The sequence below is a fragment of the Rhodamnia argentea genome, chromosome 4 (genome assembly GCF_020921035.1).
Source record: "Rhodamnia argentea isolate NSW1041297 chromosome 4, ASM2092103v1, whole genome shotgun sequence".
NCBI classification, from domain to species: Eukaryota; Viridiplantae; Streptophyta; class Magnoliopsida; order Myrtales; family Myrtaceae; genus Rhodamnia; species Rhodamnia argentea.
In genome coordinates this window covers 2,940,845-2,957,191 of record NC_063153.1, presented here as the reverse complement: position 1 = coordinate 2,957,191, position 16,347 = coordinate 2,940,845, and the positions used below count along the sequence as shown (strand labels likewise).

Below are 16,347 nucleotides of genomic sequence, written 5' to 3'. Positions count from 1 at the left end.
TACAAATACAGAATCATTCTCTCGGCAACGGAAAATGCATACACGTATTTGTAGCTTACAAATTTACATTGCAAATACATATTTCACACTACTGTTGCCACCCATAAACAGAAGCCGCCATTGGCCAACAGAGCGCCCATGCAATCCAGCAGAATGACACCAACAACACTGTGGACTTGCCATTCCCACCTGGCGGATTCAACACCACGATGCTGCCGCCATGGAAGTACCCAGCAAAGTTGGCACCACCATCATCACTACCAGCCAACAAGGCAGTAGCCAAGCCACCGGCCACCTACACTGACGAAGTGCTCTCAAAATACTCTTTACTTTTTCCGGTATGCTCTTCAGTACTTTCTATCCCGAATAGGGAAATAGTCGAGATGCAAGTGTGCCAAGTACCGAAAAATGATTTTTCGTGTTTAAGTGCTTCCCGATGGAAATATCACCCAATTAAAGAACATTCATCACAGGCTTTACACGAACTAAACAGCCCGGAAAAGAAACGGGATAAATTTCATTCCTGTAGCACCATGTTAGATGACATACATAGTTCTTCCAAAGAATTGTGTGATCTGAATGCTATAGATGAGACAAGACCAGGCTAATGGTTTGGTGTCTCCCATTTAATCCTGTAGTAAAGACAGTGCATAGAAAATGTCTGCACCTACCATTGGAGCTAGTCACAAATCCATCCAAAATAAGAGTAACGAAAGCTTGGCTAATATCCTCTTGCAGTTCTCATAGTTGAACAAAATTCACAACAAAAAACCAACTCCTGCCTGTCCTGACTATTCAGTCAAATACCATTAAATTCAGAATCACCATCTTCTAAGTTCTTGCGAATATTCAGTTTTCTTGGTGCATCAGTGCTTAATCAAGTTGAAGACTATACAAGGACTAAGGAAAATGGTTGGTGACTAGAACTAGAACCACTGTGCTAAGCTTTACTAAATTGCACACTGTAATCCACACAATACATTCCTACACACCCCCAATGGGTAAAGGCTACAGGCACTGTGGTTTATACAGAAATTTCTAGATAAACATGATCAACTAAATTCTTGATAAACGTGATCAACTAAGGACCTATTTCACTAATAGTAAACCGATTGTATGCTCTTTCTACAGCTAACAAAAATGAGAAAAAACCAATAGCTGAATGAGGGTAGGAAGAAGGGACCAAAAGCATAAACTCAAAATTGGAATCAGCTATTTCTGTGTAAAGACATTTATGAGCCGAGGCTGGCATTACATACACCTCACAGAATCATCAAGCACGTATATTGACATTCTTCTAGGGCTTATATGTTGGTCACGTTCTCCACGGTTCCCGAGAGACTTCACTCTTGGATAGGACAAACTTTCGTCTGCTAGCTGCAAGTTGCGGTCTCAGCTACAAAAAAAAAAGAAAGGAAAAAAAAGAAGAAGACAAAAATAGACAATCAATGTGTTTTTCATGTCCAATGTTCCTTTTAACAACATTCACCATCTATCTCTTCCATTTGACCAGTTGAAGCGTAGAATTAGTCACAACAAATTTTCTCATTTATCGACTGACTTCTCTCTGAATTATTGACCAACCAACAGTACATTGTCCTCTTATCACCTTTCTTGTAGTCTACTTGTCTATGTTTAGCCACAAAAAAAAAAAAAAAAAAAAAGCATATGTTTCTCATTTGACAGCACCCTGCTCCCCAAAACCCCGCACAACACACACGCGCAGACATAAAGAAAGATAAAACCAAATTATTAAAGCATATCTAATCCCAATCAAAAGGGTTTAGCTACTTTTATTATTAGCACAGCCAAAATGGTTGCATTAGTATAATTTCACAACACATGACAGATAATATGTGAAAACAATACCCAACCAATAGTCAAGAGACAGAAACTCATAATACCATCTCAATATACTTTAATTGCTTTAGAACTTGATCTGTCTCCAACTCCTGAAGTAAAAGCATGAGAAAAGGAACCGTGTATTAGGGACTGATCTACAAAGCTCACAATTAGTTCTTTAAATAATGGTTAAAAATTCCAGATGACAACCTAAAGAGGAGAATAGGATGGTAGACAGAAAAAGCTTTCCCCCTGGCTAATGGATTCAGTGATTCCTTTTGATTAGGGGATTTCCAGGGCTTTCCTATAGCATCTATATGGATAATGATTAGGATACAGATCTTGTTGGTGTGTAAACAGCATATCCAACCCAAGAACATCGTTAAGACATTCTATGACTATTCCCCTTCAACAATGAAGGTTTACAGAACAGGTTTCAGTAACCACAAAAATCCTGGAGAAGTATTCTGGGTTATGCTTGAGGTTGTAGTTGTTCATCCATCCGGAAGCCAACCAAAATTATGTTCTAACATAAAATTTGGAACTTATGCCTCTTCTTGATGCATTCTGAGTTCCCTCTTGAATAATCACTCAGTGAATGCTTGAGAGCATCATAAATGTGGAGTGAAGTGATGCATGAGATACTTGTCCTACATTAATGGACTGCATACAAAAGCTGATGAATTGGTTGAAGACTCCAAAGTACACCAGCTTTACTTACCTTGAGATTAACCATGTATCAACATTAAAAAAAAAAATGAGCATCATATTCTTCCATTTTCGGGGAAAAAGAGAAACAACGTAGATTCTATAGTTTAGCTTTCAACCAAACTGAAGCCTGCAATCTCAAGATGATTCAAAACCTTTCGATGCAAGCTCTAACATGTGCAAGTTCTAACATTTTTGGAACCAATACTTACAACAGTTAAAACTTGTGCGTGATTCAAAACCTCAGATTTCTCACTTTTTTTAATTTATTTTCAGATTTATAATATATTTCACACTTCTATCTTAGCAAAATTTTTCTTTGAAAGATCTTGCTTCGTCTTGGAGTAATCTCCTAATTGTTTTGGCTTGTTCACCCCCATTGTTATCTTGCAGAATATTCTGAAAGCTGAATTCTCCTAAAGTGAAAGATTGGACAGAAAGTAAACACTTTTTCACTCATTGATTTATCTTTTACATATACTGAGGTTTGAACCAATCAAATGCCCCATGGAACCCACCCCTCTCTGGACCGAATGCCTGTTGCAGATAGCCATCGAAGAACACGCATCTCTTGCGGAGAGGCCAGGCTTCACAGCATAATGCGTTCTAACTAAAGCATTGACAAAGATATCTCGTACTAGATAGCAGATTTAAGGACAGAAATACTGCTAGTATGAAAAATAAATTAAAACTGACTAATGTTACCTGACGGACAGCACAATCAGAATGGCTTGGATCCCAGAAAACAGAACAGAAGCACTCCCATTTATCAGTTTGGACTTCAAAAAGAGGTGCTCTGCGATATAATTAGCTCATCTGTCAAATTATATTTGACTTTATCGAGCCAATCATAATAAAAACATCCTCAGGTAAATCATGCGGTAAGTAGAAACACCGGTTAAGTGAATATTGTGAAACATGTCATTTTGTAAGATTTTAGGTACAAGCTATCACTATGAATGAGTGCAGTCACCAGACATCAAGCAAGTCACTACTACCACCATTGGGCTTAGTTCCAAAACAACGGCTAGTGGAAGACAAATGGATGCAGGAGGTTAATTCTCACTTTCCAGAGTTATGAATTTTCTAATGGGATAATGACACAAGTGGTCCTTGAACTTTGATCCAATATGTAATGTGATTCCTAAACTTTTAATTTGAACAATATGATCCCTGAACTTTAACCCAATGTGCAATATGGTCCATGAACTTTTAATTTGACTAATATGGATCCCGAACTTTTAGAACATGTTTAACTTAGTCCTTGAATTAAAGGAACAAGTTTATGAATGATTTTGGACATTTCCTTATAATTCAGGGATTAAGTTGAATATTTTTCAAAAGTTCGGAGATCACATTGAACAAATTGAAAGTTCGGGGACCACATTGCACATTGGGCCAAAGTTTGAGGACGATATTGGTCAAATTAAAAGTTCAAGGATCACATCGCATATTGAGCCAAAGTTGAAGGGCTATTTGTGTCATTTTCCCGTTTTTAATCTTTAATTAGTCCGGGCAATAGCATTGGTTTTAATAAATGGTAACACGAGGCATGCCAATTCAAATGAAGTCAACGTTTAAATCTAAAAGAACTTAATGTCCAATCAAGGGATGAGAGCAGATCAGTAACCCTAATATACATATTCTGTAGAACAGTGCATAATGTAATCTTCTTCTAGGTTGTTGAAACCATAGGATACTAATTTTGGGTTCTTTTTGGGTTTTTTTTGGGGCGACGTCTTATGCTATCTTGTACATCTCATCTTTGTCAAATGGTATCAGAAGCACAATAATTGTTATTTAAAAGAAAACAAGACAAAAATAAAGGCTAAAACTGAGTAAACTTGAAGCTTCAATAGAAAATTGATATTCTAAACGTGTCTCATTATTTAAAACAATATGCTGTACACTAACGTTACAAGAGTTAACTAGATCTGAACCCTTTATTAGAAATATAGCCTTCTGTAATGATCCGATTGTGTGGCAAGATGAGAAATTTGCCATATCAGATTAAGCAGAAAGGAGAGGAGGAATTGGAGAGAGAGAGAGAGAGAGAGAGAGAGAGAGAGAGAGAGAGTTATAAAGAGTGGAATTTGATTCCAACTCATTTCTCACTATGAAATCACATGTAGACACTGAACATACGTACACATGTATTTATTAACTAATAATGTGATCTATTTATTAAAACATAAAGATATCCCTCAGAACTGGACTCAACAACTAAACATGTAATGAAGATACCATGATAATTTTCCCTACTAATGATACTTGTTAGTGAGACAATAGCTCCCACAAATGCCTACGACTGACTCTAAGCCCAACAAGCCTCGTCAAGGTTCCTTGGCCCACTCTTAGAATTACGCCAATACCCTCACGAGAAAATCTTCATTGTCTCCAAGGAAGAGCAAAAGGTGATATAGCGCCACCCTAGCTTCCTTGTCTTGAAAACACTTCGCGTAACTCCTTTCAAGTATTCCTTACACCATCCAAGACCCTTCAATCCTTGTTTCCATGGCGCACACTCATAATGCACAAAACATATTGTTCCATCATCTCTCCAAATAAATTCCATAGGTGGATAAAAAAAATTCAGCCATTAAGACAAATTCCGTTTCTATATATGCCAGAAGAATCCTCTAGAAACATGGGCACACTTTCTCCTTTGTATACACCAGTTAGTATGCAAATCTGACGGCCACATTTTGTCTATCCAACATCCTCGTGTGTGATACACGTTCACTGAATGTGTTGGCTTTGTTCATCCATTAATAGTTCGGCTAGAATGCTGTTTGTAACAATTTCCAAACATAATTCATGGTCATTGAGTGAGCTTTAGTCGACCAAAAAAAAGCAAAGAACTCATCCTTGAGACTATCATTCTCTTTCTCCACTAGGTTACTTAAGTGCAATCTTGCGCCTTGATCTCAGGCCTCAAATCAAATGGCTCATAGGCATTTTCTAACTTATGCATGAGAGGCCCATGGATCATATTGTCAAGATTACCACCTGGATCAAATATTAACGTTCCCATTTCCCTAACATGACTCTCCTGATATTTGCCAAGTTATCTAAACCCAATTAACATAGCATTCCCAGATCGAGGGCCACTTTCAAGAATTCAAACTACTTAGGTCAATTTCCAAACCCACCGCACTTTATGCACATACCAGTCGTAGACATTCGCGCATGCACCTCAAGCTGACATCCACTTCTCAGCCTTTTTCCAGAAAACTATTTTTGCATCACAACCCATGCACAATCAAGAAGTGTTCCTTGATAGTTAGACAGAGCTACTAAATGGTTTACTCCCACAAGAATGACGCATAGAAATGGGTTTGTAAAAATTTAGTAATCATAAGGCATTACAATCATGAAGCTGCCCTGCATGCTCCTTTAATCTGCAAACCTATTGAAGCATGGAATGCCTCCATGGCATCCAGCAACTCCAGATTGGCGGATCCCTCCAAGTGCCCATTAAGATTTCCATTTCAGGACCTCCTCTATCAACTGTCTCAATGGAATTTCCTTTTTCATCTTGTCATACATCTAACATGCATTTAGATGCTCTTCACTCACTTTTACCACATCCACAGAATTATTTGCCTCAAAAATTGAGAAATCACGCTTCACTGCAGCTGCTGCTTCAGTGCAGTTAAATTGATAGCATCGAGTTCTTGCAGTTGAAAACCGGCTTCAATTCAGGTACCAGTCCTTTTCCTTCCCATTGAAGGCTTCAGTTCAATTAGATGATTCTCCTCTTACTTCAATACCATTTCGACCCTTAACAACTCCAATATTAGGTCAAACTTTGCTATGGTCTTGTTATGGAACTTGTAAAGCCTCTTCTCTGTTTCGTCCATGAAAGACGTAAACTGCCAACCCACGTTTTCAAATGATTATCCAAGTCTCTAAACTGGTCAGCGGCTTCCATGATCATCACAGGTTTGGAACAGCTCCAATCTTAGGATCTTGACACTTCTCAAATTCTCTGCCACCGAACTTTGGTTCTCCCTCCTCTTTTAAAATGAACATCAAGCACCATCTGTGGAATGATTATGCAGTCTTCACAAGATTGTCGTTACTATTCCTTGTGGGGAAGAAATCTATTTGTGTTCTTAAGGATGTTGAAGGTGATCATATGCTCTTCATAGTTCTTGTAAAAGGTATTGTATCATCATATTATAAGCCATCATAAACTCTAAATCGAACAATAGAAATGCAAAGAATATATCCACGTGCACGCACAGAGAAAGAAGAGGTGGGGTGTTTGAGGTGAAATATAGGAACCCGCATGGAATGAAAAGTTGAAGAGTATGGCATCATAATGTTGAAGAAAGACGAGGCTCACCTGCGCCACTTTCCACATATATTTCCATTAACACCTTCAGCGTCATCAACTGCCTTCCGACATTGCAGCCAATTGCCAATGGAGCTGAGACTAAAAGGCTTGCTTAATTTCAAATCCTTCATGAAGAAAAAACAAATTATAAACTGATATTGCCAACAGAACCCCATGCAACAAGAATGAAGAAAAGTGGGGCCTTACTTGATGATGGGCATACTCTGAAGGATCTATCACTGGTGGTTCCTCAACCATGTCGATGTCACTGCATAATATACAAATGTCCATGCTTTTAGCAGCTATATAAACTTGAAAAAGCAAACTGAAGAGAAATAGAGAATCCTCTCTACCAAAGCATACAAAAATCTAGAACACATGCTCCTTAACTTAAAATACTGATATGGAGACAAAAATAGTGACATATTTCACCCATATTGCCATCAGCATCAAACAGCAAATTACCTAACCCAAGGACATCAAACAGAGATGACAAATACACATCTACTGCAACTTAGACTGAAAGTCAGTCAGGCACTGCAGGTAGCTTCAGTGTATCATCTTTTAACACAACCTGCTTTTCAAACTAAGCTTGCCATATTACAATCATGTTACCCAGTCATAGACTAGGGTGAAGGTGTGGGGTACAGGTGAATGTAGGTTCTCAGATCTGCTTATTGCTAAAAGAACAGGATTTGAGGACTCACTACAAAGAATCTATAAGTAGGACAAGGGTGCAGAATTTCCATATGCTATTTTGATAAATATCGACTGGCCCATGAACCATTACAAGCCAGTCAGGCAGACAAAAAACTGCAGAAGCGATTGAACAAAGTTACTCCATTCAAAATAGTAGGGTGGTTCCGATCTGTTTTTCCTTTATGGCTGGCTAGCCTTTCTTTCTAAATCTATTGGGTCTGGCCCACTTGAAGCTGGTTATTCTGTTCCTCAAGAGGTCTCTGGCGAAACCAAAATGAATCTTGGAGCAAGGACGTTGAGATTAAACATGAACCCATCCACCAGGAGCAGTTAAACTGCATAGGTCACGTCAATGACCATAAATAGTTTTCTTTTTTTTTTCACCACAATGAAATTTACAAGTTTCTATGTTATTCTATGGTGTTTAAGGCTTTCTTCGATTGTTATTTATGTCAGTTATTTTAAATAGTATCACCCACATTAAGATTATGAGAAAATATGAGATTCTTCTTGATTATCTAATGGGCTTAACAAAACAATAGATGCTAAATACTGGACTAATGTCCCCATCTTTTGAGCAGATGGTTCTGATATTCAAATTTCACATCAAGTGAGTGCTCTGCACCCATGTGCATGTTGTGTTATGTCCAGACAGGTGCTTAGGCATCACTACCAAGTCAGACACCAGTCATTCCTCCACAAGGTCATTCCAAAATTTCTATTAAGACAGATGATATGCATCAATAATACCTCACTATACACCACAACATCAAGACATAGGATAAATCTCACATACACGTTTGAGAAAAATAAGCCTTAAAATTATTATATTTGCCTTGTGCTGTCCTTTATGTAGTCTCAACTCCTAGATCCCCTATAAGGTCTTTTTTCCCCATCAATCAGCTTGTCAATTCATAGGCTATATTCAATTTTATCCTTTTCTCGCCTTTCGTGGAAACCAAAAGTTGCCTTGATTCTCATAAAGGATACCAAGTTAGATTGGAAATTGTTTAATTCAATGTGGTCCTCACACATTTAGCCAGTTAAGGAAAATATCATGTCGTACTTATTGATGGTGGAAGCATAACTACAGAAGTATCACTAAATCATGAATGTCCTAAAGCAACAGTGTACAAGGTGGAATTGGTGACTTGGTCCTCCACCACTAATACCTGTAAAATCCCAATTCAACCCACATATTTTTAAAATAAAATAAAAAATCGACATCCATCCATATGGTCTTCTCAATCTTCTTGGAGCTCCTCCCCGTTACAAACCACACCTCACCAAAAGATCACATTTTCTCACTAGCTGAGATCTAATGGCAAACAGGTGGAAGCACTTCACTCTTTGCTATGACCACTTCAACTTCTCCCCCGCTAATCACGTCTCTAACTTTGTCCACGTTGAATCTCCTATACTAGGCATAGAATATTCCTCGTGGCTAAGCTCATGTGATTGCACTCCTACATAACTTTTCCTTAAACTAGGGTGCATCCCACAAGAGACTTAACAGACTTACATTTCACCCATCCTATCCCTCCATCCTTTTGCAAAATGGATCCAATACCTGAATGAAAGTTTTTTAGGGGCTTTCCAAAAGTGCGATAAAGGGAATGCCATTTTAGCAAAGTTTATTTTTATCTGCCACAGCCTTCACTACTGCTGCAAGGAATCATCGTTACTTTATCTTTGAAATGGCAACCTTCATTACAGCCTCATAATCCTCATCATTCAAAAAATTGTACTCCACATGTTGCATTTGTAAGAGGAAGCAGATAACTACTATTATATGCGTATGTTAAGAGGCATCAAATACGAACTATATCATCCTTGCTCTCATCAGCCTTAAAACCACATAGATCTCTCCCCTACACTCATCTGTGAATCAACCTATTCATGCTGCCATAAAAAACTAAAAAGAGAAGGTTAAAGGGTCACCTTGACGAACACTACTGATAAGGGCAAAGAAGACAGCAGGTGTATCATACACCAAAAGGAAAAAAAAAAAAAAACGAATAAAATATAGTCTTTAATGTCTAGTCTACCAACAGTTCCAGGAACTGGCCTTGATCCTGCTTCAGAGGTACTCAACAAGGCTGCCAAGGCTTGTCTTCCAAGAGAAATCCATTCTCATACCGAAGAAATAGTCTTTGTCAATAGCAATTACCATCTCAACCTAATAGCGCAAACATTTGTTTATCACCTTTTGTGGGAGAGCACAGCAATTCAGTCACCCAAATACATCTTGTGATTATTTGTATTAGAAGCTAAGAGATGAATCATATGTTGACTCGATATGTAAAGGACTTCTGACAGTGGGGCTGGGGACCTACTTGGCCAGGGTACTAAAAACGATGGACTTTGGAAAAAGTATATTGGAACAGCATAGTTTCACTTATAATTAATCGGCGCGCTAGTAGGCTTTTTCAGATCTTCTGAAAGACTCAAGAAAGGAGATCCATTATCTCCCTCACTCTTCATTTTGATTACACACTCCTTGAATTCTTATTGCGTAAATGAGGTCAGTCTCTTCTGGTAGAGAGGTTTAGAGCAGATCGCAGTAGCAAGAGAGTTTCAATCTCCCCACTTTTGTCTGCAGAAGACACTACTGTCTTTGATAGTACATCCATCAAATGAGCAATTTGAGACTCATTATTTTGTGTTCTAAGCAATCTCAGGTCAAAAGTTAACCTATTAAAAAGAGAGTGTATCCGATAGGATTGAGAAACTTATCCTTGAGAATTTTGAGAGAACTTTATCAGGATAGGAAAAGGTGCTAGTCAAATGTGTAATTAAAGAGTGCTTTGTCAAACTATGTACTTTGTGATTTACCCTTTTCAATACTTGGTTGCAAACTGATGTGGAAGATCCAATGCACTATATGTCGAATGACTTGGACTCAAGAAAAACCAAAGGTATCTGAGTGTCAAACAGAATACTTTAGAGCAATCAAATAGATGGGAAAATCGATGAAGATCTCACCCATAGAGTACAAGCATGATGGATGATAAAGATAAGTCTATCTGGTGTTTTATGTGACTGTCCAATGCCACTTAAGCTTAGTGGAGAATTCTATAAGGCAATAATTGAGGTAACGATGCTTTATGGATGGAGTGTTGGGCAGTTAAGCATCAACATGTGCACAAAATGAGTATTAATGGGGACAAAAATGCTGCGTCGCATATGGATACAAAAACAATAAGAATTGAAATGAATCAATCAGAGAAAAAATATATTTTAAGATGATTAGTCATTATATGGGGATGGAAAAGAGAAGACCTAGAAGGATAGGGAAGGAGAACATAGAGAAAGATCTAGAGTATTTACCACTTACGAATTATCTAATAGAAGTCAAAGTAATGGCACAATAATAATCATATCACTGACCCCACTTAACAGGATAAGCTTCTTGTTCCAGTTGCAAGTGCTCAAAACCTCATACTTTATTTAATAAGGCACCGCTTGCAAAATTACTGCAGCATTTCTCGACCAAGTTTGACCACAGGAGATGGTCTATTCCAAAGCGTTGTAAAAGAGCCTAGATAGATATCCACAGTGAAGAAAGAGACCTTAGATGAGGGATTTGGGAATATACTAGAAAAAGGTGGAAGGGGTTTCTAAGATCATCCAAAGACAGTTTTGCACTATCGAATGATAAATAACACTAAAATGTCCTTCCCATGGTTTGTTCTAAAAACTTCCAGCTTAACCAGAAACAAATACCCTTAGTTCAATGATCACTAGAAATTTCGTGATGGAAGGATGCAGAGGACATTCACTTTTCCAAGGAGGGTGCAAGAATGGTAAACTAATCATTTGCGGGTTCCTTCAACTCATTCACAAGAGAAACCTAAATCTGAAGGACAATTTGCTGAAAAATCAGCATCCAAAGGCTCCAACTCAGCAACGAAATTAACGGCTGGCATTAAAGCCAGTTCACTGAAAGAGGACGATGGGCACTAAAAAAGAAATGATTCGATCCTCTTATTTTTATTTCTAGAACTGAGAGATCCGTGAATCGGGATCCTAATGCATATAGATACAAATGTTCCTAGTCAACGTGGAACTTTGTGGTGGAGATCTAAGACATGCACAAGAAAAGATGTCTAGCTAGGAACTGATCACACATCATCAAAGCTGCCAGGTCCCTGCAAAGATTGCTTTTTTGCTTTGCAGCTTCTTGGGGACGTATTTAACTCCGAATGACCAAAGGAAAAGGAAAAGGTTTAGGCAAAAGGATACGAGGAAGTAGAAGAATTGTAGTATCACATTCTTTTACAAGCTCAGTGAACTAGAATGGCAGAGTCAATCATTCCTGCAAAATCAGAGTGACCAGATGTTTTCAAGCAATCTGGAGGAATTATGGCTTTGGCAAGGAATCAAGACTAGGAAAGAGGAGCAAAGGCTTCCCCTCTGTAACTGTGGCTGATACGAAGGAAAGGAACATAAAAAAACACAAATTCCAAGGTAAAGAAGGTAAATCTAATCTTTTCGTAGATACTACTTCGTACATTTCACATTCATGGTACTACAGAGGGCAATAGTTCCTTATAATGTGCTGATTGACATTACTTAATCTTCACACTGTACCATAGCTTCTTTCTATCCTGAAAGCTCCATGTGCATGAAACAGCACCCTCTTGGTGCTGCCTAACGATTATACTCTTTTCTGTCAATTTAACCAAAATATAGTAGCCCCTCTAGGCACATAGGTTTAAATTCTAAGATCCTCAGCACCCGCTGCTGGGATTACTACAGTAAAGAAATGGTTAGCTATTCAAGAACCCTCCAACAGGATTTTGATATAGAAGTACTCATGAAACCAGCTGGGATCTCTATTTATTTCCACAAGAGCAACCATTACCACATTTAGTCAGAATGGCTATCCGAACAACATTCTTCATTGGCAATAAGTTTCAACTAGCAAAACAGGTAAAAAGCTAAGGACTGCTTTTTAGCCAATGATCGCACAGAAAGATTCAAAAAGAAAAGGGGATCCAATATGACATACCAAAGTAGAGAGATAACACCACCAAAGATCCCAGACATAAACTAGCCATTTGGTTGATAGACCAAATCAAAACATCAATTGTCAATCCAATCACTTCATTTTGAAATAGTTCCTCAATTCATTTTCTCGTTAGTGCACATTTGCCACCACATCCTCTAATTTCTAATGAGCAGCAAGGAGGTGAAAAACAGTCCTCTCAATGTGACCATGAACAACCCTTCATTATGGAAGTTGGAAAGCTAATTAAGATGCAGGAAAAGGATGCAGTTAATAAATGTCAGCTCTTATGCAATGTGCAGTTTCACTCTATGGCTCTTGAGACTTAAGTTACTCCAAAACACACTGTGAAGGTAACATGTATAGGCGACTCAGCATCATGCTTTGATATTGGCACTATAATGTCTAATCAAGCCAACATCAAACATGCCATATTAAAACTTCATCCAAATAATCTGTTTCACATGCTTTGATCTGGATCTTCAGAATACGCAAAGATATTTGAACCCACAATAAAAAAGAGGACTAACTATTTGGTTATCCATATTGGTTATGTGACAACAAAACACGAAAATCAGACAAAATGTTACACTATTGCTGAGTAATTTTCAAACCTATTGAGAATATCATAAGATTGGAAACTAGCTACATAGATCATAGAGATGACTGCCTCCATATGGATGGAATATGCATGCTACAAGCAAAGCTTTCAGACTAGGAACCAATGAAATAATTTTACTATAGGCAATGTGAACAAGGTTTCCTGCATTTAGGGTACTCCTAGTTACAGATCAAGTGGAACAAGGTGGGCTGTAGCTCATAAGTTAAGATTCCTCCAAGGGAGGACGAAGTTCTAAAAAATACAATCTCAATTTATCACCTGCAATCTAAAAGTTACGCCATTGCACTTGTAACTACTTTCATTCTAACACCAGGTTTAAATGACAATAAAGAAACTTACTCTATTTGAGGACCTCTCCATTCAGGAACATCCGCTTGGAAACCTTTGCCAACACAAACACTAGTTGTGTATGGCTCGTCATTTTCTAACATTGCTGCTATTGGGTTTGAATCTTCCACAGCAGATGCACTTTTGCCTCTAGCGGTTTCAATAATAGTTTTTGTTGGTTTCTTGGTAGCTGTCTGCTTGATAACAATGTGCTTCTTTCTCAAGCAAGAGGGACACAACCAGTCATTCTCCGGAATCTTTTTCATACGAGGATAGCAGCAAGATAAGTGAAATGCTCCATCACAATGATCACATATTAGCATTTTCAGTGCTGTCCCGTTGCGACCACAAGTTTTGCATGAGCAGGCATCGCTATAGCCACTGCTGTGACACACAGTATCTTCAGAGGAATGAGTTGGTGTGGAACAAGTTCTTTCGAGCAACCCCTTGCTCCTAAGGATGGAGATGCAGATATCATTTTCTGTTAATAGGACATCACTTCTTTCCTCCGTAAGTGTTACACTAGATGAGGAACATTCACAAGTCTCATCAACTTCTGGTCTCAAGGAAGTTGAGGTAAGTTCTCTGTTGGATCTTGATGAACAACTGTCGTTTACACTGTCAACATCAATTACTTTGTGCATTCCACCTATTGATGCTTCATCTGGACCACGTTCTTCCAGGACTTTGTATTTACGAAAAGGTTCAGAATCTGATACATGGGGATGGCTATCAACCACCAGAGATGGGACTGGTTCTCCAGCAGCAACAATTTCATGTTTGGACAAGCAGCCTAATGAAGGCTCGTTGTCTGTGATTGAAGGACCAATAGAACAATTGGCAGAAGGAGAATTTCCTCTTCTTTTCATGTCCCCCGGGATTTGTTCATTAGCAATGCTGTCAGAACCCTGTTGTAGCTTTCTTCTCTTGTATACATGGTCCAGCAAAAAAGTTCCAGAAATTGTACTAAGATTTGACATAAAAGCATCTTTCACAGTACTTGAAGAGCATGAACCATCGGCGTGCCTTCTATTTTCCACAACTGGAACGGCTTTGCAACAGCCACTGCGGGAATCTGCTTCACATTTGGGGCACATCTCTCAAGTTTCCGGCACCAGGTCTGAGCCGCACATATGACAGGCTCAAAATAAAGCATACAACCTAATCACTGAAGAAAGGCAATCCAACTTAATATTTCGCACCCGAAAAAGCTGTGAGAAAATTGCTGTACGTTGTTTGTCATTCCTCAAAACAAAGATCATGCTTAACGCCTTTATATTTCCAGTGTGCAGTTAACAACACGCAATATAAGAACGAGGAATTCTCCGAATCAACTCTTGCAGAACGAAGCTTCTTGAATACTTGCAGGAGAAAGGATACCTATTCAGCATGGATAACCCAACTTGAGAATCGCAATCCTGTTTATTACACTTAGGTTGCCATACATATAAGTTGTCATTATGGTAACTATAGATGCATATTACACAAACCCATTACGAGAACAATGAACCAGGACAAAGAGACAAACAGATAAAGGTTTCCATACAGAACTTTAAAATTTACATCAACACCTTAAGATGGGAGAACCAGTTCGTCATCTTGGAATGAACGTTTGAAAATTTGCAGCACCCACGGAAGTAAAATCAAGGTGCGTGGCAGCATTCATGCGAGTCTAATGGCAGCACCTGTTACCCACCATGGACGCTACACGCTTAGAAAGCACATAGCGCCATCACACCTGTTTGCCGTTACCGACAAACACAAGAACATTTTCACCAAAATGAGCAATTCAGGCGGAATTTCCAATCACTTCTCATCCGGATTCCTACTATGAAGCCCCATCCACCACGGAAATCAGACCTCAGAACAAAGTAATACGCAAACGCAGCTCTCAAACTGCGGATCCTAGTTCAATTCAAAGAAAGGCTTACCTAAAAATTGCAGGACCGGGGGGAAAAGTCTCTGAATCCTCCAAAGAAAGAATATTGCTGGATTTGTGTGGTTTGGGGTCTGATTCGCCCGCGACTCAGTCTTTTCAAGCCGATTTGCGATTGAAAAAATGGGAATAAAATTAGGGCTTGCAATTGATTTGGGGAGGATCGTGCCAGACCTGTCCTCCAAAATCAAGCTTTAGGGTCGCGATGCCCTGTTTGCTTCGTTGGTACATCAATTTTGCTAGCAAATTCCCAGTAAAAACAAGACAAAAAATCCTCAATTTCCAACTTTTTCTTTTTTTCAAACCAAATTCCTAGACACTGTACTAGATTCCCTCCAACTACACAAAAACCGTGTCCTCAATAATGCCCAAATTTTAGAGTCCTTGAAGTGACATGATCCACTAAACGAGTCGCTTTGGACTAGACTAAAACCACTTAGAACAGCTATAGCTATTTCAAATGTGCAATGGCTGTCTTTGACAGAATTCTGATGAATAGTATTTTTGTCAAGTCCTTAATTCAAGTTAACCGAATTTACTGATATGGCTTCCAAACTTTAAGTTTTGAAACTTTGAATGATGGGCAACAAAAAAGAAAGTCATGCTTAGATTATCCAAGGTACATATTCATCTAAATCGGGATCCATTAGATAATGTTCGTTATCTTAAAGTTCTGCTTTTCATTTTCCTTTTTTTAAAATAGATTTTTAAAAAAGATAGACATGTTGACTCATCCTTTTTGAAAGTACAACTCATCATTTAATAATTCGCGTCATCAAATAATGTTTAATTTGTCGTTTGATTGAACAAGAGGACTACATTTAAGTTTTATCAATAGTTTGTGAATTATATTGAACAAA

The 16,347-nt window shown here is 38.4% G+C and overlaps 1 protein-coding gene across 5 annotated transcripts; it reads right to left on the bottom strand.

Annotated features, from left to right (window-relative positions):
• Nucleotides 1–853: 853 nt before the first annotated feature.
• On the bottom strand, nucleotides 854–15,801 carry LOC115751274 (transcriptional regulatory protein RCO1). Of its 5 annotated transcripts, XM_030689087.2 has the most exons (8): nucleotides 15,483–15,801; nucleotides 15,123–15,289; nucleotides 13,564–14,931; nucleotides 7,100–7,160; nucleotides 6,902–7,017; nucleotides 3,256–3,346; nucleotides 1,905–1,952; nucleotides 854–1,396 (listed from the first exon to the last, which is right to left on the bottom strand). In XM_030689087.2, exons 3-8 carry the CDS (start codon nucleotides 14,646–14,648, stop codon nucleotides 1,316–1,318), a joined length of 1,482 nt encoding a protein of 493 aa, XP_030544947.1. In that variant the 5' UTR covers nucleotides 14,649–14,931; nucleotides 15,123–15,289; nucleotides 15,483–15,801; the 3' UTR covers nucleotides 854–1,315. The 5 variants fall into 5 exon arrangements, with proteins under 5 accessions (XP_030544947.1, XP_048132958.1, XP_030544945.1 ...); XM_048277001.1 differs by lacking the exon at nucleotides 1,905–1,952; XM_030689085.2 differs by lacking the exon at nucleotides 15,123–15,289.
• Between the last annotated feature and the right edge of the window lie 546 nt (nucleotides 15,802–16,347).

What these genes read in the sequence shown, in the direction of transcription:
- LOC115751274 (XM_030689087.2), bottom strand. Translation starts at nt 14,648, where the DNA reads ATGTGCCCCAAATGTGAAGCAGATTCCCGCAGTGGCTGTTGCAAAGCC. An exon ending in TGGAGAGGTCCTCAAATAGA is followed by an intron (nt 7,161 to 13,563) that starts GTAAGTTTCTTT and finishes TATATTATGCAG; the next exon opens with TGACATCGACATGGTTGAGG. An exon ending in CAGAGTATGCCCATCATCAA is followed by an intron (nt 7,018 to 7,099) that starts GTAAGGCCCCAC and finishes TTCTTCATGAAG; the next exon opens with GATTTGAAATTAAGCAAGCC.